Source organism: Anolis sagrei, chromosome 11 (genome assembly GCF_037176765.1).
Source record: "Anolis sagrei isolate rAnoSag1 chromosome 11, rAnoSag1.mat, whole genome shotgun sequence".
Lineage (NCBI taxonomy): Eukaryota > Metazoa > Chordata > Lepidosauria > Squamata > Dactyloidae > Anolis > Anolis sagrei.
In genome coordinates, this window is record NC_090031.1 from 25375613 (window position 1) to 25401126 (window position 25514).

The following is a 25514-nucleotide window of genomic DNA, read 5'->3' on the forward strand; positions in this document are numbered from 1 at the left end:
GGGGTTCATAAGGCATGCATTCATAAAGAGGGGGAAAGAAATCATATCAACCCTCTCCACCCCCACCCAGAGCCCATCTCATAAAGTATGGAGAGCATAATGTTTTTCTTAGCTAACCTTTAGCCTGGATATGTAAATGTTTCTCAGCTCAAAAGGGAGTCCCTTTTGTTTGTGAGTCATTGACTGAGAGGGGAAATCAATTGGAGAGCCATTAATTCTCTAGCCCAGTTGTGTCTCAGATGGAAAAAAGTCAAATAACTTTTGTGGCATGGTTTTCAGTAATAAATGTGTTACCTTCTGCTATATATGAAATTTAGGGCATAAAACTTTAATTAAATGTACACACTATCTGACATGGGAACGGTCCCTGTTGTTGTTGTTATTAGTGTCTTTGCAAATTGACCAAGATTTGACCCCCTTGGAGGTGTCTATGGGCAACGCCGGCTCTTCGGCTTAGAAATGGAGATAAGCACCACACCCCAGAGTCAGGGGACAACCTTAGAATCATAGAATCAAAGAGTTGGAAGAGACCTCCTGGGCCATCCAGTCCAACCCCCTGCCAAGAAGCAGGAATATTGCATTCAAATCACCCCTGACAGATGGCCATCCAGCCTCTGTTTGAAAGCTTCCAAAGAAGGAGCCTCCACCACACTCCGGGGCAGAGAGTTCCACTGCTGAACGGCTCTCACAGTCAGGAAGTTCTTCCTCATGTTCAGATGGAATCTCCTCTCTTGTAGTTTGAAGCCATTGTTCCGCATCCTAGTCTCCAGGGAAGCAGAAAACAAGCTTGCTCCCTCCTCCCTGTGGCTTCCTCTCACATATTTATACATGGCTATCATATCCCCTCTCAGCCTTCTCTTCTTCAGACTAAACATGCCCAGCTCCTTAAGCCGCTCCTCATAGGGCTTGTTCTCCAGACCCTTTATCGTTTTAGTCGCCCTCCTCTGGACACATTCCAGCTTGTCAATATCTCTCTTGAATTGTGGTGCCCAGAATTAGACACAATATTCCAGGTGTACCTTTACCTTACCCCTATTATCCAGCCTGATGTCCTTGTCCTTAGCAAAACTATAGGTTACTATCTCTTATGGGGAGGAGGGGGTCATGTTCAACTTCAATCACACTCCAGGGCAGAGAGTTCCACTGCTGAACAGCTCTCATAGTCTATCAATGCAGCCTAGAATCACATTGGCCTTTTTCGCTGCTGCCTAACACTCTTGATGCCGCTTCCGACTCTGAGACCCTTTCCAACATGTAATCGATAGAAAGAATCCTTGCAATTCTTTGCAGGTCACGATTTTTATGGGGAAGTAGCCTCTTTTGTGCAGAAGGATGTTTTTTCTGCACAAAATAAAACAAATCCTGTTTTCTCTGCAGAAAAACCCCAGTGAAATTTGTGCAAAAGCAGCCATTAAGGGGGGTGGGTTGGGATTTTGCCTTTGGGAAACGGTCCTATTTTGGAAGCCTTCCTTGGCAGCGGCATTAAAAGGGCACTTTGAGTGTCATGGAAAGGTCTCCGTTCTTATTTAGATTCTTGTTTATCTGCAACAGAATTATGCGGCTTCCCTTCTGTTTTTCCGGAGCTGACGGAGGGAAACCCCTCCGTCTTTTTCCTCTGTTTTCGTCGGGCGTCATGTAAACATCAATTGGGGAGAGAAAAAGGCACGTTGCTGGAAAGCAAAGACATTTTTAACCAGGGAAAAGCAGGTTGGGCCTTCATCGTTCTTCCCTTTTCCAATGGATGATAGAATCAGAATGATTGGAAGGGACCCCAAGGGCCACTTAGTCCAACCCCCTTCTAGGCAGAAAAAGCACAATCAAAGCCCCCTCGACAGATGACCAATGTGGGGAGCAAATAATAATAATAATAATAATAATAATAATAATAATCTTTATTTATACCCCGCCACCTCTCCCTGATGGGGACTCAAAGCGGCTTACATGAGGCCAAGCCCAAACAACAATTACAATAAAGAAAAACCGAAAACGCAAACCGAAAATGCAAACAATAAACAACATCATAGTTACATAAATACGACAGCAAAGGAAATCCAGCACCAAACAGGTAAAAGGCAGCACGGTAATGCCTGGCTACCCTAAATGCATCTGTTGTATCACAGAGTTGGAAGAGCTATCCAGTCCAACCCTGTTCTGTCTTATAGGAATCCACAATCCAATCTCTCCCAAGAGATGACTGTGAGAGCTGTTCAGCAGTGGAACTCTCTGCCCTAGAATGTGGTGGAGGCTCCTTCTTTGGAGGTTTCTAAGCAGAGGCTGTTCAGCAGTGGAACTCTCTGTCTTGGAATGTGGTGGAAGCTCCTTCTTTGGAGGTTTCCAAGCAGAGGCTGTTCAGCAGTGGAACTCTCTGCCCCGGAGTGTGGTGGAAGCTTCTTCTTTGGGGGTTCCTAAGCAGAGGCCGTTCAGCAGTGGAACCGGAGTGTGGTGGAGGCTCCTTCTTTGGAGCTTTCTAAGCAGAAGCTGTTCAGCAGTGGAACTCTCTGCCCTGGTATGTGGTGGAAGCTCCTTCTTTGGAGGTTTCTAATTAGAGCCTGTTCAGCAGTGGAACTCTCTGCCTTGGAATATGGTGGAGGCTCTTTCTTTGGCAGTTTCTAAGCAGAGCCTGTTCACCAGTGGAACTCTCTCTCTGCCCCGGAGTGTGGTGGAGGCTCCTTCTTTGGAAGTTTTGAAACAGAGACTGAATGGCCATCTGTTGGGGGTGCTTCGAATGCGATTTCCCTGCTTCTTGGCAGAATGGGTTTGGACTAGATGATAGCCCACAAGGTCTCTCCCAACTCTAGGATTCTATGATTCTAAGATGGCCACCCAGTCTCCACTTCAAAGCTTCCAAAGAAGAAGCCTCCATCACATTCCAAGGCAGGGAGTTCCACTGTTGAACAGCTCTTCTTATGGTCAGGAAGTTCTTCCTGACGTTCAGGCGTCATTGGAACCCAATTCATAGGATGAGCTTCAAAACCCTTGCCACAAAGGGTGCGTCTACACCAGGCATGGGCAAACTTTCTAAATTGGGGGCCGGACAGGGAGGGGGTTCTCCCCAAGCCCCCTTGCTACCCTTTCCTCCCCTTCCTTCCTCTTCTCTTTCAGAGGCAGAAAGTGTGCTTTCTGTGCAAAATGACACAAATACAAACATTAAAACAGAAGTAAATATCAACTAATGGCGGTTCAATCGAACCCACCGCTTCTCCCGGCATTTCGCCTTCCTCAGAAGCACTTGGCAGAGGACGGAGGCCAATGCTGTGTCTCCGCTGCTGAGTCACGGCTGGCAGCAAAGCCTCCCAAGCAGAGAGAGGACATTATAGCCTTCCAAGTCGCCCTCATATGGGTCACGCTCCAAAAGGAAAGTTCCCAAAGCACCACTTTGGGCTGGCATCGCTTTTTCTGGCCGGCCTCCAACCCAAGCCCCAATTGGAGCCCGTTTATTTATTTATTTAGAGTATTTATATTCCACCCTTCTCATCCCAGGTGGATTACAATGCACATATACATGCCATTTAGACATACAACATATATAGACAGACACAGAGGCAATTTAACATTCCAGCTTTTTCTTATGCTCAGTTCCGGCCACAGGGGGAGCTGCTGCTTCACTGTCCACTTGTGACACCGACAGAGTACTTCCTCATTCTTCTGCACGCTGCTGGAAGGTTTTATGGCATCGTAAATTAGTTGAGTTAGACTCCCCACATAAAGTGGTACCTAAATTTCCTACTTGACAGATGCAACTGTCTTTAAGGCTGCACAGGTCAACAGCAAGCTAGACTATTAATGGGCTGACTATTAATGGGCTGCACAGGTCAACAGCAAGCTAGACTATTAATGGGCCGATCTGGGCTGGCTTCGAACTCTCGGTCAGTAGTCATTTAACGCAGCTGGCTACTAACTAGCTGCACCACAGCCCGGTCCAAGCAATAACTTTGAGGCATTGACACGGAGGGGAGGCCAAGGGCTGACAAGCAGAGGGTGCCCAGAGGAGGAAGAGGAGGAGGGTGCCTGCGGAGGAAGGCCCCATACTGCTGTTGCTCCTTCTATTAATTGCTATCCAGAAAGAACAAGAAGAATGCCCTGTTTACTCAAATCTAATGCTCACCTCTCTCTTTTTGGGCGAAATGTGACCTTGCTTGATTTAAGATGTGCCTTCCATTTGCATCGTAATACAGCCTTCTTATTGCTGAGCCAAAACAAAAAGGGAAGCTGCTTCAAGAGCTCCTCTTTGAGGGTCATCTCCTCTAATTCAATGGCTGTGCCATACTGGGATTTGTAGTGTGGCGAGGCATCAGCATCGCTATGTGGATGGCCCCTTGGGAATGTATTGCTAACAAGATGCAAAGTATATACAAATTATCCCTCCATCCATCTCTCCACCCTCCCTCCACTTCTGTCTCTCCATCTATGCCTTCATCCATCTAACCTTCATCTGTCTCTTCACATTTCTCTTCTGGTCTCTCCATCTATCCCTCCTTCCATCTCTTTCTCTCAATTTATCCCTTTATCCATCTGTCCCTCCATCTCTCTCTCTACGTCTCTCCACCTATCCCTCTATTCATCTCTGTCTTCATCTGTCTCTCCGTGTATCCCTCCCTCCATCTCTCCCTCTCTCCATCTCTCTCTCCATTTCTCCCTCTATTCATCTCTCTCTCCTTCTATCTCTCCACCTATCCCTCCATCCATCTCTCCCTCTATCAATCTCTCTCTCCATCTGTCTCTCCACGTATCCCTTGCTCCATCTTTCTCTCCACCTATTCCTCCCTCTCTCCATCTCTCTCTCTATCCATCTCTCTCTCCATCTGTCTCTCCACATATCCCCCATCTATCTCTCCACCTATCCCTCCCTCTATCCATCTCTCTCTCCATCTCTCCCTCTCTTCATCCCTCCCTCCTTCTGTCTCCACCTATCCCTCTACCCATCTCTCCCACTATCCATTTATCTCTCCACCTATCCCTCTACCCATCTCTCTCTCCATGTCTCTCCACGTATCCCTCCCTCCATCTTTCCACCTATCCCTCCATCCATCTCTCCCTCTATCCATCTATCTCTCCACCTATCCCTCCATCCATCTCTCCCTCTATCCATCTGTCTCTCCACTTATGCCTCTATACACCTCTCCATCTGTCTCTCCACATATCCCTACATCTCTTTCTCTATCTGTCCCCCTATCCATCTTTCTCTCCACCTCTCCACATATCCTTCCATCTATCTCTCCACCCATCCCACCCTCCATCTCTCCCTCTACCCATCTCTCTCTCCATCTGTCTCCCCAACTTTCTATCTCTCCATCTCCCCCCCCCCCCCCCCGATGGAGATGCACCCAATGACAACAACAGGCCGGCACCCTGTTCTCTCCCAGGAAGGAGAAGAGCCTGGCCGGAGTGAGGGGGGCTCGTCTGAGGCCTGTCAATCCCTGGCAGGGGGGCTCCTGGCTCCCCCCTTGTCCCTCCCACTTGCCCTTGGGGGTCGTTGGCAGCCCGTGCCACCAGAGCCTCCAAGAGGGAGCTGCCAGGCAGCCAAGGAAGCCCAAGAACACCTCGCTCGTTCCCTCCATCCAAGCACTTACTGGATTAGCTTGGGCTCAAGCAAGGAGGCTTGGCAGCCAGCTGAGTCCTCACAGGAGACCACTTTGCCGGCCAACTCATTACGCACCAACTCCCAGAATTGGAAGGGACCCATTCGGCCCAGCCCCCATCTGGCCACAATCCAAGCTCTCCCTACAGAGGGCCAGGAGAACTGCCAGGCAGGTGCAGGGAAAACATGGCTGGAGTCCAAAGACTGGCAAACACAGGCATCCCAGCCAAACAAAGACTTCTTGTGATTGTGTTTAACACATAAGAATAATAGCCTGAGTAAGAGCCAAGCCCAAGTCAGATAAGGAGGCCCATCACTCTCTGGATCTTGTACTGAAAGCAGCTTCCGCCTCTGGCTCTTATCTCTCATTCACTCCGCTGCTCATTGGCACCAATGCAGACCTGCTCAGATCTGTATTGGTGGGTCTTGCAATCTTCAAAGGACTGACATTTGGAACAATGGCTCCCCTCAGTCTGGACTAGAGGCAGCTTTGGGTGCAGCCTAGGATCACATTGGCCTTTTTCGCTGCTGCACCCCTCTCTCGGCTTGCGTTCAGCTTGGGATAGATTAAGACTCTGAGGGCCCTTTCGCAGGGACGGTTTCCAAGCCAGGCCGCACTCATCCTACATCTTTACATTTCACTTTTCCTGTGGACTGAGGTTCACGCAGCTCCTGAATGGCCCTGGAAGGCCCAGAACAGAACCCAGGTTTGAATCAGGTTTGAATTTCCTGCTCTCCGCCCCTCTGCCGGCTCGACGGTGATTGGCTGGGGCCCTACAGCTAGGAGGAGGCTTGACCACCTCCTGAGCGCCTGGGCCAATCGCTGGGTTTCTGCCGCCTCAGCATCCTGACAAATCAGGAGAGGAGGCAGGACGAGGGGGAAACAATGGATTCTTGAGGGGATTATTGAAGATAGTAAATGTCCAAGCGGCCAGTGAGTCCTGGGGGTCTGCGAGCCAGCCTTTCCTATTGTCTTTGATTGGCTGTAATCAACATTGATGTCTGGCAAGCCTGCCAGATCCAGATTTTCTGTGTGCTGAGATATAGAAACAATGAGGGAATTTTGGCTGAAGTTTCAGTGGAAGGAGATTTAAATGAGTAACAGATCAGGACAAAGGGTGGCTTTCCGAAGTTTTTTTTATACATTTTTCAATAAAGGGGAATCGGGCAAAAAGGTCAGATACATAGGGAGAAATATAAAAATAAGGAAATCATGATACAGAAAATATACCCACTTATCCCTCCCACCAGAGTCCCATAGAAGTTCAAGAGAGTACATAAGTGCACTCTCTCAGTAATAAATGTGCTACCTTCTGCTATATATGAAACGTAGGGCATAAAACCTTGATTAAATGTACGCACTACCTAACATGGGAAGGGTCCTTGTTGTTCTTAGTGTCTTGGCAAATTGACCAAGGCTTAACCCTTATTATCCAGTCTGGAATCCTTGTCCTTAGCAAAACTATAAGTTACTATCTTTTATGGGGGGGGAGGGGGTCATGTTCGACTTCACAACAATTCTTCCTCTGTACATGAGGCAGGGCATAGTGAACAAGCATACATGTGTGGAGTTGTCTGCTCTGCTCCACAGACACATAAGGTGTGGGATTCTTTTAGGTAGTGCCATTTTGCCAGGTTGTCTTTTGAATAATAACAATAATAACAATAGTAATAATAATCATAGTAATAATATCCAGCCTCCAAAGGAGGAGCCCCTGCCTCTATTATTGTAATAATAGCAATAATAATAGAGGCAGAGGCTCCTCCTTTGGAGGCTGAATGGCCATCTGTCGGGAGGGCTTTGATGGTGCTTTTCAGGTTGGACTAGATGACCTTTGGGGGTCCCTTCCAACCCAGGGATTCCAGGATCCTTGGGGTCCGGCCAATCAATTGATTATCAATCCACCAGCTTTATAGCTTCATTTCAGTGGGAATGTCGCGCTTTTCAATCTCTTTCCAATCTGGATTTCCATTTCAAAATCCACGCAGGCAGAACAAGCGTTGTTTTCTTACGGGCGACTGCATTGCCTTGACTGGTTGCTAAGGAAGAAAGAGGCTTTTCCTGATTGCGGTGATTTCAAGCATGGCCTTGTCTTTCCATCGCTCGGCTTTCGTTCGGCTGCTTGGCTTTCCAAACCGGGCTTCTTGCAAACGAATGCAAAGCAAACCAGGTTGAGTGACCACTACGCTTAAAAGAAAGAGATGGGAGCGTTTAATGGTCCCAGAATGGATCAAAGAGGGATCCCAATGATCCCAGTTGGCATCAGAACCTCCACCGTTACCATAAGGATAAAAATGCTGGAACGGTCAATGTATTCAATTTAAATCTATTTTTAATATTTATTAGTCTCTATATCCTCTCTATATAAAAAAGACAGTATGCACATTGGTTGGTTGGTATATACCTATACATCCCTAGAGGCATGTATGCTGCAGAAATACATTTCTAGAGACCTAGAGTGAATCCTTTCTATAGACTGCCCCCTTGTGGTTGCATCAGAGTATTGCATACATTTATCCCTAGAGGCTAACAGCTGATCCTTTCTATCCATAGACTTCCCCCTTGTGGCTGCATCAGAGCATTGCATACAACCATCCCTAGAGACTGACAGCTGATCCTTTCTATCCATAGACTGCCCCTTTGTGGCTGCATCAAAGCATCCCTAGAGGCTGACAGCTGATCCTTTCTATCCATAGACTTCCCCCTTGTGGCTGCATCAAAGCATTGCATACAACCATCCATAGAGGCTGACAGCTGATCCTTTCTATCCATAGACTTCCCCCTTGTGGCTGCATCAGAGCATTGCATACAACCATCCCTAGAGACTGACAGCTGATCCTTTCTATCCATAGACTGCCCCTTTGTGGCTGCATCAAAGCATCCCTAGAGGCTGACAGCTGATCCTTTCTATCCATAGATTTCCCCCTTGTGGCTGCATCCGAACATTGCATACATTCATCCCTAGAGGTTAACAGCTGCTCCTTTCTATCCATACACTGCCCCCTTGTGGCTGCATCAAAGCATTGCATGCAACCATCCCTAGAGGTTGACAGCTGATCCTTTCTATCCATAGACTTTCCCCTTGTGAATGCATCAGAGCATTGCATACAACCATCCATAGAGGCTGACAGCTGATCCTTTCAATCCATAGACCGCCCCCCTATGGCTGCATCAGAGCATTGCATACATTCATCCCTAGAGGCTGACAGCTGATCCTTTCTATCCATAGACTGCCCCCTTGTGGCTGCATCAAAGCATTGCATACAATCATCCATAGAGGCTGACAGCTGATCCTTTCTACGCATAGACTGCCCCCTTGTGGCTGCATCAAAGCATTGCATACCACCATCCATAGAGGCTGACAGCTGATCCTTTCTATCCATAGACTGCCCCTTTGTGGCTGCATCAAAGCATCCCTAGAGGCTGACAGCTAATCCTTTCTATCCATAGACTGCCCCCTTGTGGCTGCATCAAAGCATTGCATACAACCATCCCTAGAGGCTAACAGCTGATCCTTTCTATCTATAGACTGCCCCTTTGTGGCTGCATCAAATCTATCCATAGACTGCCCCCTTGTGAATGCATCAAAGCATTGCATACAACTATCCCTAGAGGCTAACAGCTGATCCCTTCTATCAATAGACTGTCCCCTTGTAGCTACATCAAAGATTGCATACAACCATCCCTAGGGGCTAACAGCTGATCCTTTCTATCCATGGACTGCCCCCTTGTGGCTGCATCAAAGCATTGCATACAACCATCCCTAGAGGCTAACAGCTGATCCTTTCTACCCATAGACTGCCCCCTTGTGGCTGCATCAAAGCATCCCTAGAGGCTGACAGCTGATCCTTTCTATCTATAGACTGCCCCCTTGTGGCTGCATCAAAGCATCCCTATAGGCTGACAGCTGATCCTTTTTATCCATAGACTGCCCCCTTGTGGCTGCATCAAAGCATCCCTAGAGGCTGACAGCTGATCCTTTCTATCTATAGACTGCCCCCTTGTGGCTGCATCAAAGAATCCCTAGAGGCTGACAGCTGATCCTTTCTATCCATAGACCGCCCCTTTGTGGCTGCATCAAAGCATCCCTAGAGGCTGACAGCTGATCCTTTCTATCCATAGACTGTTCCTTTGTGGCTGCATCAAAGCATTGCATACAATCATCGCTAGAGGCTAACAGCTGATCCTTTCTATCTGTAGACTACTCTTCTTTGGCTGCATCAGAGTACCATCACTAAGGAAAAAAAACTTCATTCATATATATATATACGCACTCATGATTCCAAGCCGTGTTTTTCCTTAATGGAAGTGTTGCCTTGGCAACCCTCTCTGCTAACATTAAGTCAGCCTGCCGAGAAATGGGGTGGGAGGGGGCGAGGGAGCGCTAAATCAGTCAGATTTTTTAATGGGAGCGGGAACTGGGAGAGAAAGATGGGTCTAGGTTTCAGTCCGAGCTTCAAAGAAGCCACCCAAGGTTAGTTCCAAATAGGTGAGGCAACAGAGAAGACAAAAAGAGCCAGGCTCCCAGAGTTGGAAGTCCCTTCTGCTGGGCGAGGAGACACAACCTGGCTCCACCATTATTGGAGTTACTATTCCAGGTGGGAGCATGGGCTGTTGTAGGTTTTCCAGGCTGCCGGGCCATGTTCCAGAAGCATTCTCTCCTGACGTTTTGCCTGCATTTATGGCAGGCATCCTCAAAGGTTGTGAGGTCTGTTGGAAACTAGGAAAATGGGGTTCATATGCTTGTCTGTTTGAGGCCAGTGTGAATGCTGCAATTGGCCACCTTGATTAGCACTGAATGGCCTTGCAGCTTCAAAGCCTGGCTGCTTCCTGCCTGGGGGAAACCCTTTGTTGGGAGGTGTCAGCTGGCTTTATTTACTTACTTACTTACTTACTTACTTACTTACAGTATTTATATTCCATAGCCAACATTCAATGCTATAGACACACAACATATATAGACACAGAGGCGATTTAACATTCCCATTTTTCATGGGGGTATTCTGGCCACCAGGGAAGCTGGGGAGCGAGTTCCACAGCTGTGGGGCCACCGCCAAGAAGGCCCCAAGAAGCCAAGAAGCGCACTTGCAAGTCTGGCGGGACCGAGAGCAGGGCCTCCCCTTGGCAGAATGGGGTTAGATTGGATGATAGCCCACCAGGTCTCTTCCAACTCTAGGATTCTATCATGTGGTGGAGGCTCCTTCTTTGGAGGCTTTGAAGCAGAGGATGGGTGGCCATCTGTCGGGAGTGCTTTGAACACAATTGTCCTGCTTCTTGGCCGAATGGGGTTAGACTGGATGATAGCCCACCAGGTCTCTTCCAACTCTAGGATTCTATGATTGTATCATGTGGTGGAGGCTCCTCCTTTGGAGGCTTTGAAGCAGAGGCTGGGTGGCCATCTGTCGGGAGTGCTTTGAACACAATTGTCCTGCTTCTTGGCCGAATGGGGTTAGACTGGATGATAGCCCACCAGGTCTCTTCCAACTTTAGGATTCTATGTTGTGGTGGAGGCTCCTTCTTTGGAGGCTTTGAAGCAGAGGCTGGGTGGCCATCTGTCGGGAGTGCTTTGAGCGCAATTGTCCTGCTTCTTGGCCAAATGGGGTTAGACTGGATGATAGCCCACCAGCTCTCTTCCAACTCTAGGATTCTATGATTCTATCATGTGATGGAGGCTCCTTCTTTGGAGGCTTTGAAGCAGAGGCTGGGTGGCCATCTGTCGGGGGTGCTTTGAAGGTGACTGTCCCGCTTCTTGGCAGAATGGAGTCAGACTGGATGATAGTCCACCAGGTCTCTTCCAACGCTAGGATTTTATGATTCTAAGATGGCCACTCAGTCTCTGCTTCAAAGCCTCCACCACACACCAAGGCAGGGAGTTCCACTGTTGAACAGCTCTTCTTATGGTCAGGAAGTTCTTCCTGATGTTCAGGCCTCATTGAAATCCAATTCATGGGAAGAGCTTTGGCTTTGATATCTCATTGAGTATCCCAGCAAAGACTCAATTAATTCAACGTAGTTTCTGGAAAAGAACAACAATATTAATCCTGTGTCCATTTCTGAGGTCCCGAGGCCATGGATCCGGGTTAGGAGCAGCCTCAAGGCCGGACGTCCCCCAAAGAATCGTCCGGCTTTATTTACCAAGGACGCAGGGCTTCCTGTCCCAACTTGCCTTCTCAGAGGAAAAACCTTGGCGTCCCCTCGTGTGGGCCTGGCGGCCTTTCCCAAACAATGCCATATTGTTTGGTGTGGGATCAGGAGAGGATTTCTAAAAAGCACGGCCCGCCAACCAGTTCTGCCCAGTTCCTGTGGAAAATGGATCGCGCCGATTGATTTACAGTTTGTTTGGAACCGGCTCGAAGGTCTCCCAGCGGCCACTTTTGTTCCCGGGTTGCAAATGTCATTTCCGGATTGGTTCTCTCCTCAAAACATGGGGAAAATGTATGGAATGGCAGAGAGTTCCACTGCTGAACAGCCTCCACTTCAAAGCCTCTAAAGGAGGAGCCTCCATCACACTATGGGGCAGAGAGTTCCACTGCTGAACAGCCTCTGCTTAGAAACCTCCAAAGAAGGAGCCTCCATCACATTCCAAAGCAGCGAGTTCCACTGCTGAACAGCCTCTGCTTAGAAACCTCCAAAGAAGGAGCCTCCACCACATTCCAAAGCAGAGAGTTCCACTGCTGAACTGCCTCTGCTTCAAAGTCTCCAAAGAAGGAGCCTCCTTCACGCTCCAAGGCAGAGAGTTCCACTGCTGAATAGCCTCAGCTTACAAACCTCCAAAGGAGCCTCCACCACACTATGGGGTAGAGAGTTCCACTGCTCAACAGCCTCTGCATAGAAACCTTCAAAGGAGGAGCCTCCACCACATTCCAAAGCAGAGAGTTCCACTGCTGAACAGCCTCTGCTTAAAAGCCTCCACAACACTCTGGAGCAGAGAGTTCCATTGCTGAACAGCCTCTGCTTAAAAGCCTCCGAAGAAGGAACCTCCACCACATTCCAGGGCAGAGAGTTCCACTGTTGAACAGCCTATTGCTTCAAAGCCTCTGAAGAAGGAACCTCCACCACACTCTGGGGCAGAGAGTTCCACTGTTGAACAGCCTCTACTTCAAAGCCTCCAAAGAAGGAGCCTCCATCACACTCCGGGGCAGAGAGTTTCACTGCTGAATAGTCTCTGCTTCAAAGCCTCCGAAGAAGGAATCTCCACCACACTCCGGGGCAGAGAGTTTCACTGGCGAACAGCCTCTGCTTAGAAACCTCCAAAGGAGCCTCCACCAAACTCTGGGGCAGAGAGTTCCACCGCTGAACAACCTCTGCTCAAAAGCCTCCAAAGAAGGAGCCTCCACCACGATAGAATCATAGAACCCTAGAGTTGGAAGAGACCTCGTGGGCCATCCAGTCCAACCCCATTCTACCAAAAAGCAGGGAAATCGCATTCAAAGCACCCTCGACAGATGGCCATCCAGCCTCGGTTTCAAAGCTTCCAAAGAAGGAGCCTCCACCACACTCTGGGGCAGAGAGTTCCACTTGTGAACAGTTCTCAGAGTCAGAAAGTTCTTCCTAATGTTCAGATGAAATCTCCTTTCCTGTAGTTTGATTGAGCACACAACTGAACAGGAAAGAACAGGCTCAGACCAGGAACAGAACATTTTTCAAATTTGCTTACAAAGTGTTGTTATTATTATTAGGCTTACCCGCTCAATTGAATTTCAATCTAGATTTTAACTTGTATTTCAGGGTGCATCTTATGGGTCTTTTAGTCGTATTTGAGCTCATTTAAAGATATACCTCTTTTCAAGCCACAGAGAGGAGGGTAATACTCTTCTTCTTCTTCTTCTTATATGAAACACAAAAGATGAGTCCACAGCGCACACTGCTGGCTGTTGAATTGGATCACATGCCGGACGTTTCCCAAGTGTCTAGGACTGTGTGATGTATCGGCGAATAATGTGTGCAGATCACAGCAAGGTGGCCTTTTGCAGTTGGCAGATGGTAATTTTGTCAGCGCAGATTGTGTTTAAGTGCAGGCCAAGGTCTTTAGGCACTGCACCCAGTGTGCCAATCACCACTGGGACCACCTTGACTTATTTATTATTATTATTATTATTATTATTATTATTTATTAGTCTCTTCTGTGAGTCAATTAAAATAAATTCTTCAGCTGTCGTGCGGATGTTTCTGATTCACCCGCGAACATACATATACACAGAGGCATGACTGCGGATTTGCAGCAATGGCATTCATGTGTGTTGAGGACTGGCCAGCGCCTGCGACATGCTTCACGCCATGCGCGAAATGCTATTGATCACAGTTGGAAGAAGACCCCATCAAAGCCCTCCTGATAGATAGCCATGCAGCCACTGCTTAACAGAGCCTCAACTGGACCCTGAGGCAGAGAGTTCCACTGTGGAACCACTCCCCTTCTTCCTAAGGCTCCTGAGGCCTGAATAAGTTCTGGATTATGCTTTATAGTCACTTTTTGCATAGGATGCCCCTCAAACACACACACAATGATGAGCCACACGCACCGGCGCGCTCTCGTTTTTAATAGATTTCTCTTTTTACAATATATCTCTTCATTTGCATATCTATAATATCGTCTCTCTTTTCTTAAGACACGTCGAAACCAAACAGGAGGAAATCAAAGGGGGAGGGGGGTTCCCGTAAAATAAGGTCAAAGCAAACGTGATTCGTGCCTGCCCGTTTCTCCTCCCAATGACGGATCAAATGGAGTCGAGGAAAATAAACATGAAAAAGGGGAAGCGCGGAAGAGGGGGGTGAAGAACCATTCGCTTTGGGGGTTTAGACTCAGAAACAAAAGCGGGGGGAACGGTGATTGTGATTCGTCACAGAGTATATAATATATAATTCAATCTGGATCTCGCCTTTGAAACTCTGCCGTAAACTCTGTTCAGCCCCTTCTTCTCCTTCTTCTTTTCTATACTTCTGGCTTTTTTGGGGGCTTCCAAAAACAAAACAGTAGCCGTCGAAGGCTTTAATGGCCGGAATCACTGGGTTGTTGTAGGTTTTTGGGGTTGTGTGGCCATATTCTAGTAGCATTCTCTCCTGACGTTTCGCCTACATCTGTGGCAAGCATCCTCAGAGGTTGCGAGGTCTGTTGGAAACTCTATGTGGTGGAGGCTCCTTCTATGGATGCTTTTAAACAGAGGCTGGATGGCCATCTGTTGGGGGTGCTTTGTGGAATAATGTCCGTGATGGGAGAGAGAAGGAACTCTTGTCTGTTGTAGGGAAGTGTGAACGTTGTAACTGGCAAACTTGATTAGGATTGAATAGCCTTGCAGCTGCAAAGTCAATTAGTGAAGGTATCTGTTGGAAACGAGGCAAGTAAAATGATGTCCAGGGTGGGAGAAAGAACTCTTGTCTGCTTGAGGCAAGTGCGAACGTTGCAATTGGCCACCTTCATTAGCATCGAATGGCCTTGCAGCTTCAAAGTCTGGCTGAAACTCTAGAATCGGGAGAGTAAATAAAGAGTAACACTCAAAAAGCAGGGGAATTCCAGACAAGAATAAATCAGGGCCAGCTAACACCTTCCAACAAAGGATTTCCCTAGGATAACACCTCCCAACCCCACTTTTTCTTCTTTCTTTTTAAATTTTTGTAGTATTTTTTAAAGATTCTTTTATCACTATTTTTTTTGCTCTCTTTGCATATCTTCTCTTTTTCTACCTCTTTTCTATACTTTTATTGTTCTCACTCTTTCGATGTATTATTACAAAACTTAATAAAAATCTTTTCCCAAAAAAACCCCCAAAGCATTCCCCTAGGCAGCAATCAGCCAGGCTTTGACACTGCAAGGCCATTCAATGCTAATCAAGGTAGCCAATTGCCACATTCACACTTGCCTCAAGCAGACAAGAGTCCTTTCTCCCACCCTGGACTTTCCACAGATATATAAACCCAATTTTCCAGTTTCCAACAGACCTCACAACCTCTGTGGATGTTTGCCACAGATGCAGGCGAAATGTCAGGAGAGAATGCTTCTAGAACGTCGCCATACAACCCGAAAAAAACTACAACAACCCATGGCCATACAACCCGAAAAACCTACAACAACCCAAAACAACTATTGGTGTGGAATTTGCATGATTTCCTTTTTTAGAAGGAATATTGCTTATTCCCCTCTTGAGAGCAGAAGGCATGCTTCTCCCGGTTGCGTAGGTTGATCTTTCCTCCTCGGATGTTTCGGAACGACAGGAAGGCTGCATCCCTGGGCATAGGGTCAAACCTTCAATCCCTCCCTATCCACTAGGCCTGATCTGCTTGTGCAGCCTTCACAGGGCTCGTTTTCCTATAGAGGCTCGCCTTCCTGGTGCGAAAGGAGTCATGGGAACAGAACGGGTCCTCTTCCAAGCTTGATGTTGACAACTTGGGGGGATGCACCCACTTTGCACACAAATAGCGTCTCCTCCTTCGGGGAGTTTGGCAGACAAAACATGGCGAACAATCCCATTCAACTTCAGCAGTTGCGAATGATTGCAAGCGGGACGAACGGCTGAGCATTTCCTACATTTCCAATCGGGTTCGAGTCAGAGTCCAGTCACTCCATCTCACTCCAAGATGAAACTCCTCGGCTTCTGCGCACATCCAACGAGAAATAGGGCCTGAACGAACCATTTCCAGTCCGCAAACGTTACGTACGAAGCTGCGCCCCCCTCGGCTTCCCCCCTCCCTCTCTGTTTTCATTCCAGGATGCAAAGGAAAGGGCTGGAAACGACCCCCGGGATGTTTTCGACTGATGGGAAGTCAAAAAAGGAAGACACCAAGTTTTTGGTCTCGGCTGCAGCCCCACAAGTCCCAAGAGAGATGCTTCAGATCAATGATATATTTGGGTTTCTGGGAGCCGGCAAGAGGGGTCGCCGAGGGTCCGACAGGCTGGGACGAGAATCACCAGGCGCCCCCTTTTCCACAGCAAGCCCCCCTTTCCCTGCCTCCGTGCACCCCTTTGCAAAAGAGTCAGAGAAAGTAAGCGACCATCCCACAGGCATGCTGCAAGGGAAGTGCGCACGGAGCGCCAGGGGAGCGCAAGGAGGGTCTCTGGAAGGCCCGCGTGCTCCCTCGCAGGGGTGGCACCTTGACCGTGGCGGAGCCCACACCCCAAAGCGGAAGAGGCCCCGTTCCTTCTCTGAGATCCTTACGAGGGCCGCAATGATTAAACGTTCCAAGGGGCGGTCGATTTGTTGGGGTAGTTAATGGCAAGGCTAATGGCGGCAATGTTTTGCAGGGCCTGTGTGCGGGGGAGAAAAGAGAAAGAGAGAGGTGAACACAAAGGGATTTGGAGGTGTTGCCTTTGCGCGGCATTTTGGAACATTCTAGTCAAAGAGCTCCCCCAGGACTAGTTAACAAAGTCACTTATTTCCTTTAACAAACCAAGCTCTTGCTCTGATATGTGTACTTGTTTGAACCTGGTGTGTGCACCTGAAAGAGCGTTTGGCAATGATTCCAGTCTGTGTCCTCCACCACAGGCATCCTAGTGTTACTTACTTTCTCTATTGCCGTGGAATTTGCCCACTGCCTCTCCCTTAACCCTTTCCTCCACCACGGACATCCCAGTGTTTCTTACTGTCTCTATTGGTGAGGAATTTGCATGACCCCGTCTACTGCTTCTCCCTTAACACTTTCCTCCACCACAAACATCCCAGTGATTTTTACTTTTTTTACTGGTGTGGAATTTGCATAACCCCGCCCACTGCCTCTCCCTTAACCCTTTCCTCCACCATGGACATCCCAGTGTGTCTTACGCTTTCTATTGGTGTGGAATTTGCATGATCCCACCCACTGCCTCTCTCTTAACCCTTTCCTCCACCACAGACATCCCAGTGCTTCTTACTCTCTCTATTGGTGTGGAATTTGCATGATCCTGCCCACTGCCTCTCTCTTAACCCTTTCCTCCACCACAGACATCCCAGTGTGTCTTACGCTTTCTATTGGTGTGGAATTTGCATGATCCCACCCACTGCCTCTCTCTTAACCCTTTCCTCCACCACAGACATCCCAGTGCTTCTTACTCTCTCTATTGGTGTGGAATTTGCATGATCCTGCCCACTGCCTCTCTCTTAACCCTTTCCTCCACCACAGACATCCCAGTGTGTCTTACGCTTTCTATTGGTGTGGAATTTGCATGATCCCACCCACTGCCTCTCTCTTAACCCTTTCCTCCACCACAGACATCCCAGTGTTTCTTACTCTCTCTATTGGTGTGGAATTTGCATGATCCCGCCCACTGCCTCTCTCTTAACCCTTTCCTCCACCATGGACATCCCAGTGTTTCTTACTCTCTCTATTGGTGTGGAATTTTAATCACTCCGCCCACTGCCTCTCTCTTAACCCTTTCCTCCACCACAGACATCCCAGTGTGTCTTACTCTCTCTATTGGTGTGGAATTTGCATGATCCCGCCCACTGCCTCTCCCTTAACCCTTTCCTCCACTACAGACATCACAGTGTGTCTTACTCTCTCTATTGGTGTGGAATTTGAATGATCCCGCCCACTGCCTCTCTCTTAACCCTTTCCTCCACCACAGACATCCCAGTGCTTCTTACTCTCTCTATTGGTGTGGAATTTGCATGATCCTGCCCACTGCCTCTCTCTTAACCCTTTCCTCCACCACAGACATCCCAGTGTTTCTTACTCTCTCTATTGGTGTGGAATTTGCATGATCCTGCCCACTGCCTCTCTCTTAACCCTTTCCTCCACCACAGACATCCCAGTGTTTCTTACTCTCTCTATTGATGTGGAATTTGCATGACCCCATCTACTGCCTCTCTCTTAACCCTTTCCTCCACCACGGACATCCCAGTGTTTCTTACTCTCTCTATTGGTGTGGAATTTGCATGACCCCATCTACTGCTTCTCCCTTAACCCTTTCCTCCACCACAAACATCCCAGTGTTTCTTACTGTCTCTATTGGTGTGGAATTTGCATGATCCCGTCCACTGCATCTCTCTTAACCCTTTCCTCCACCACGGACATCCCAGTGCTTCTTACTCTCTCTATTGGTGAGGAATTTGCATGATCCTGCCCACTGCCTCTCTCTTAACCCTTTCCTCCACCACAGACATCACAGTGTGTCTTACTCTCTCTACTGGTGAGAAATTTGCATGATCCTGTCCACTGCCTCTCCCTTAACCTTTTACTACTCTTTTCTATGGCACACAACAAACAGAGTAGAATTTGGTGGGGGGGGGGGGGTGTATTCACCTTGATTTGGGGGAGTTGTAGTTTACTTACATTCAGAAGCTCTGTGAACCCAAATGATGATGGATCGGGACCAAACTTGGACACAGAACCCCCTTTCTTCCCTGGGAGGGATCTGGGCCTCGCTCGAAGGCCACCCGTGCTATATCCCACCCCTCCCCCTCCCCAAAAGGGAATGACCAGAAGCAACGCCTTACCTGTGCAGTGGAGCGGTGGAGGTGGTCGTCTGTGTTTAAGGCAAGCAAGTAGTCCTGCAGAGAGCCCAGTTCCTGAAAGCAAAGGGGGGAAAGTCATTGGAGGCCCAGCAAGCGAAAACACGAGCGAGCCAGCAAGTGGTGCTCAATGTTCTCTGGGACTTGCACCATTAACTCCATTAATGCCAACCAAATTTCAACACGCTGGAGGACCTAGAAATGCCTGTAAAGAATATTTCAATCTAATGCATGGATTTGGCCTTTCAAGAGTGGATTTCCCTTCCTTTTGAGGAGAAAGGACCCCTAAAGGCCATCCATTCCAGCCCTGTCTTTAACTAGGAGCCATTTGTAAGTGGGATGTTTGTAACTTGGGGGCAGCACAAAGGCAAGAAGTAGCAGTGGGGAGAACAGGAGGGAGAAGGGACGGAAGGCCGGGCGCCTGCAAAACCCCGGGAAAGGGCCTTGTTGCGCCCCGACTGGAGTCATCAGGAGAGGCAGGTAAGACATAAATTAAGGCATTACTCCTATGGTGATGACTTACGCTGGCTTTGCTCTCGGTCACGAAGAAGAGTTCGGTCAGGGCCCGGTGGAGTGGGAGGAGGAGGCCCGGCTTGGCCGCCTCGTGGCGGAGGCCATTTTCCATGCAGCTGAACAACTGCCAAAGTGGCCGCAGCAAGGCCAGGTCGCAGTCCCTGAACGGAGGAGGAAGAGGCCGGCTGTCACAACGCCGCCGAAACGCACCCGCTCCAACCAAATATATATGCACGGAATGACTTCCAGAGTGGGAGAAAGAACTCATGTCTGATGGAGGCAAGTGTGAATGTTGCCATGGGCCACCTTGATTAGCACTGAAGAGCCTTGCAGCTTTAAAAAAAGCCTGGCTGCTTTCTGCCTGGGGGAATCCTTTGTTAGACATTCCACAGAGATATAAACCCCACTTGCCTCGTTTCCAACAGACCTCGCAACCTCTGAGGATGCCTACCAGAGATGCAGGCGAAATGTCAGGAGAGAATGCTTCTGGTACATGGCCAGACAGCCAAGAAAACTCACAGCAACCCGATGGGATGGATATTCATTGGAAAACGAGAACCAAATGGGCTACAGCAGGATGCCCCTCCCTCTCTTCATAAATATTATAATATATAAATAATTATACATAAATATAATATAAATATATTTATACTTATTTATAAATATATTTATAAATATTTATAAAAATATTCATTTACAATGTGTGTATATATATAATATCTCAAGTATTATATATATATATATATATATATATATATATATATAATATTTATATAAAATAAATATTTCATAAATATTGACGCATTTATGAAAGGTGTGCCCAGCCTACCCGTGGCCGCACCGCTGGACGATCCGGAGGAGCAAATGCAGGGCCTTCAGGCGCTGGTGCCCAGTCTGGCGGCAGGCCACGCCCACCTGCCACTCCCAGACTTTGGCCAACGGGATGTGCGGGACGACCCTCTCCTCCGACAGCATCTGCTTCAGGATCTCAAACCCTGCAATTCAACACATTTCCTTTGGCTTAGCCATCCTTCGACCCGACTTCTTCCGAAAGCAGAGGCCTATGCACCCCCCTCCCATTGGCCAGGCTTATGGTTGCACAGAGCCAAGAGGGCAATGCAGCAGATACCAAGGCCAATATGATCCTAGAACAGGAATGCATTGGGAGAAACCCTCATAGGAATGCATTGGGAGACATCTCCATAGGAATGCATTGGGAGAAACCACCATAGGAAAGAATTGGAAGAAACCCCCATAGGAAAACATAGGGAGAAATTCCCATAGGATAGCTTTGGGAGAAACCTCCCTAAACTGCATTGGTAGAACCCTTCATAGGAATGCATTGGGAGAATTCTCAATTAAGAAATCAATGGGAGAAACCCCCATAGGAATGCATTGGGAGAGACCTCCATAGGAATGCATTGGGAGAAACCCCCATAGGAATGCATTGGGAGAAACTTCCATAGGAAATCACTGGGAGAAACCCCCACTGGAATGCATTGGGAGAAATCTCCATATGAAAGCACTGGGAGAAATCTCCATAGGAAAGAATGGTGAAAAACCCCCATAGGAAAGCATTGGGAGAAATTCCCATAGGAAAGCTTTGGGCGAAACCCCCATAGGAAAACATTGGGAGAAATTCCCATAGAAAAACACTGGGAGAAATCTCCATAGGAAATCATTGGGAGAAACCCCCTATAGGAATGCATTGGGAGAAATCTCCATAGGAATGCATTGGGAGAAACCACCATAGGAAAGCATTGGGAGAAACCTCCATAGGAAATCATTGGGAGAAACCACCATAGGAAAGCATTGGGAGAAACCACCATAGGAAAGCATTGGGAGAAACCACCATAGGAAAGCATTGGGAGAAACCTCCATAGGAAAGCATTGGGAGAAACCTCCATAGGAAAGCATTGGGAGAAACCACCATAGGAAAGCATTGGGAGAAATTCCCATAGGAAAGCATTGGGAGAAATTCCCATAGGAAAGCATTGGGAGAAACCCCCATAAGATTGAATTGGTAGAACCCTTCATAGGAATGCATTGGGAGAGACCTTCATAGGAATGCATTGGGAGAAACCCCCACAGGAAAGCATTGGGAGAAATTCCCATAGGAAAGCATTGGGAGAAACCCCCATAAGATTGAATTGGTAGAACCCTTCATAGGAATGCATTGGGAGAGACCTTCATAGGAATGCATTGGGAGAAACCCCCACAGGAAAGCATTGGGAGAAATTCCCATAGGAAAGCATTGGGAGAAACCCCCATAGGAAAGATTTGGGAGAAACCTCCATAGGGAAGCATTGGGAGAAACCCCCATGGCCCTCCAGCCTCTGCTTAATAATAATAATAATAATAATAATAATAATAATAATAATAATAGGATCGAATGCTAGAGTTGGAAGGGACCCCAGGGCTCACCTGTCTGGAACCTGCCCAGGTGCCCGGCCGTCACCGTGAACTTGTATCCCCACTCGGTGTTGCTCATGTCGCTGGTGAACCGGTAGTGCAGGGTATCTCCTGGCAAGGCACGAAAGGGAAGTCGCCTTCAGCTCGGGAGAGGGCTTCCCTTGGGCCTTGTTGGGCCCCCAACCCAGAAGGGGAGGCCCCTGCCCGTCCTTCCTCACCTGGGAGCTCAAAGTCGGCCCACTTGTGGGGAGGCCCGCTGAAGGTGTGCCGGTCGTGGGCAAAGTCTGCACTGCTGGACACCACCAGCTCGTCACAGCCCTCCTCCGTGTTGCACTGCGGGTCAAACTTGACGGAGAGGTAGATGGCGCCCGGGATGTGGACCTTGTCCTGCCGGAGAGGGAGAGAGAAAGGGCTCCAATGAATTCTATTTCATGCGCAGGCCACAGGTCTTTAAATCTCTCCTCGCTTCTGCCTCATCCTCAGAATGCGATATACATATATAGCGTCCCTACTTCGCGGATTTTCACTTTTTGTGGGTGGTCTGGAATGACGGTGAGGCCGGTTACCTCAAAACTGGTGTTGTTGTTGTAGGGGTGCTTGGACTCTCGAGCTTGGACGGCCACCCCTGGCTCCTCCATGAACTGGCAAGCCGTGAGCGCCATGGTGGACAGCATGCTCTCGTTGCAGCTACGGAGCACCTTCAGCAGGATCTGCAGGAAGAAGAAGACAGGACTATTACTTTTATGTAGAGGCTGGGAGACCATGGTGCTTTTCCTGTCTTGGACTAGATGGCCACTTGGTCGCTTCCATCTCTACGGCCTGCCGTTGGGACTCCTTTGCGTGCCCACTGCCCCTCTTCCCCGCTGTACTCGCTCACCTTCTCGCAGAGCGGCTTCTCCTCCAGCTGGAGGAGCATGTCCAGGATGTAGGCCATGTGGGCGGGCCCACTCAGCTCCAGCATCTCTGGTCCGAGGGGGGCCTGCGGAGGCCACTGGGCCAGCAGCAGGGCCAGGGCGTGTCGGGCGTAGAGGACGGCGGTGGCCTTGTGCAGCCGGTAGAGGAAGCCCCTTGCACCCCTTGGGCCCCCCCGGCGCGGCGTAGGCGATGGCTCCAGCTCCTTGCGCAGGAGGACGGCACTCTTGGCACGGCGCTGCTTGGCGTAGCTGAGGCGCAGGTCACTCTCGGTGCTGGCGATGAGCTTCTGGGTGACCGGGCTGGACTCCTCCGTGGCAGTGCCACAAGGAGCTGGCTTGGCCTGCGATGCAGAGAGAGGGGAGCAAGGCAGGTAGGGAAGTTCAGCCCAACGAAGCTCAAAGCAGAGTTTCAGGATTTGTAGTCAGCGAGGACCAGGGCCTTTGAATGACCCCTCACTGGGCTACAAAGCCTGTTGTAAAGCGAGATGAATCTCACAACCGGAATGATTAAAAACTGTAGCATAAATACAGAGAACTGGCCTTTGAGTGCTCTAACTGGAATTCAGCTGTGACCAGCAGTGCTGCAAAATTCAAAAAGGCACAAATGGAGTGCAAAAGGGAGAAATGCGCCAAGAGGAAGAAAGCGCGTCAAGCCAACCCTGACTGGGACTGCCTTCCACCTGGAAACGAATGTCCTCATTGCAGGAGAACATCATGGCCAAGAATAGGGCTCCACAGCCACCTATGGACTGACCACCAAGACACTGGACTTGGCAGAGACATACAGAGAGAACTGGGAAGCCCTGGCCCTTGAGCACTCTTACTGGAGGTCAGCTGTGACCAGCAGTGCTGCGGAATACGAAGACTCAGGAATGGAGGGTGAAAGGGAGAAATGCACCAAGAGGAAGAAGGTGCGTCAAGCCAGCCCTGACCAGGACCGACTTCCACCTGGAAACACCTGGCTCTAGTTTTTGAATGACTCTCTCATCACTGAGTGTCAATTCAACCGAGTGTGTGGCAGTCACAAAAACCAAATCTCTGGAGCAGAACAACTGTTTTCAAAGGAAGGGCCGCACAACCAAACAGGAAATGACACTTTCAAGCCAGGAACAGAAGAGTTATAGAAGATCCCGAACTGACTGCGCAAGCGAGAGAAATACCATAGGTGCAATTTCACAGAGACCACGAAGGAGAAAAAGATTTCCCTCCCTGTGGTCTCTGCCCTGTTCTGAACTATGAGTCGTTTGCAAGTAGGATGTTTGTAACTGGCGGGGCGGGGGGGGGGGTTATGTCATACACCACTGAATCTAATGCACACCTCAAGTTTCGTGCTTAGTTGCAAAAAGGGCACATTTTCTCATTTGGCAAAAAAAAAAAAAAAGTGTGCATTGCAGTTGCTGCAGGACTAGAACCCCTTCATTAAAAGCAATGATGTGAAAACCTCCCAGCAACGGAAAGAGAGCCCTTGGAGAGCCTCTCTGCTGCCAAACGCATCCACTTTGATTGCCTTGGTTCACTGCTATGGAAATACAAATGGTTTTCTAAGATTGACAGATGCTCACAGGAATACCTCAGCAAGCAAGAGTCCAAAAGTGGCAGGCTAAATGAATGGCTGATACCAAATGAGAGACTCCCTCCTGGGCACACAGAATACTGGATGACTTCAAAGGTGCTGAACAGACTGTGCTCTGGCACCACAAGATGCAGAGCCAACCTTAAGAAATGGGGCCACAAAGAGGAGTCCATGACCTGCGAGTGCACCCTAATTTTGGCGAGGGAATTCAGCCCCAAAAGGTGGGCGTTGGATTTGAGTCAATGGGGAATATTTTCAGGGGCGGGCGGGCAGGCGCTCGCTCACCAGGCAAGGCACCACGATCATGTCGGTGTCCAGGGCTTTGGCGCTCTGCTCCTCGGAACGGGTCTGCTGGCTGGGCTGCCACTTCTGGGCCAGCGTGCGGATCCGCTCATCGGTTGTCACCACGTCGCCATCAAATCTTTGAGGAAGAGAAACATTTCACAGTCAGAAAGCGGCCACTCCAAAATTGACAGCACTTTGCATGGAAATTTACATATTCCAAAAGCCATTTCCAGCTTGGGAGTTTAAATCTGGGGTTTGTGGAAATCCAAAACCGTTGTGATTTGGCTGGCCTTTCCCCACGGCCAGGTGTTCATTTGCAAGATGCAAAAATAGGCAGCAAAAGCCGCGCTTCCTTCCTGGGAGCCAGAACCCCGGCCAAGGTTAATTAATTATTTATTGATTGACAATATTTATATTCGGCCTTTCTCTCCCCCCTCAGGGGACTCAGGGCAGATCACAATGCACAATGCAAACATTCAATGCCACAGACACACAACATATATATAGCCAGACACACAGAGGTTATTAAACTCTCCATCTTCATGAAGGCATGCTTTTTGAATTCCGGCCACCGGGGGAGCTGTGACACCAATTGAGTTCTTCCTCATTCTTTTGCACACTGCTGGAGACGGCACATGCCATTGTGGGTGTCTCTCCTCCACTTTTGCTGCCTGAGGCAGACCCTACTTTACCTCTTCTGCACCTCCAAGAAGAAAGAGTCCCTCCGCTTCATCTGCAGTTCGTACATGGCCCGGAGGATGTGCAGTGGGGCGTCCAGGGCGTCGTGCGTCATCTGAAAGCAGGCCCAAGCCACATTAAC

At 48.8% G+C, this 25514-nt stretch overlaps 1 protein-coding gene across 1 annotated transcript in view; it reads right to left on the reverse strand.

Annotated features, from left to right (window-relative positions):
- Positions 1–14095: 14095 nt before the first annotated feature.
- The window catches only part of ZZEF1 (zinc finger ZZ-type and EF-hand domain containing 1), a 78439-nt gene continuing 67020 nt past the window's right edge, over positions 14096–25514 (reverse strand). The window contains exons 46-55 of the mRNA XM_067472053.1: positions 25387–25487; positions 24695–24830; positions 22800–23177; positions 22489–22632; positions 22141–22309; positions 21935–22033; positions 20340–20505; positions 19521–19671; positions 18983–19054; positions 14096–16815 (exon numbers count right to left, since the gene is read on the reverse strand). Of these exons, the coding sequence (XP_067328154.1) occupies positions 16741–16815; positions 18983–19054; positions 19521–19671; positions 20340–20505; positions 21935–22033; positions 22141–22309; positions 22489–22632; positions 22800–23177; positions 24695–24830; positions 25387–25487 (1491 nt within the window). The 3' untranslated portion in view covers positions 14096–16740. The remainder of the gene's footprint in view (positions 16816–18982; positions 19055–19520; positions 19672–20339; positions 20506–21934; positions 22034–22140; positions 22310–22488; positions 22633–22799; positions 23178–24694; positions 24831–25386; positions 25488–25514) is intronic.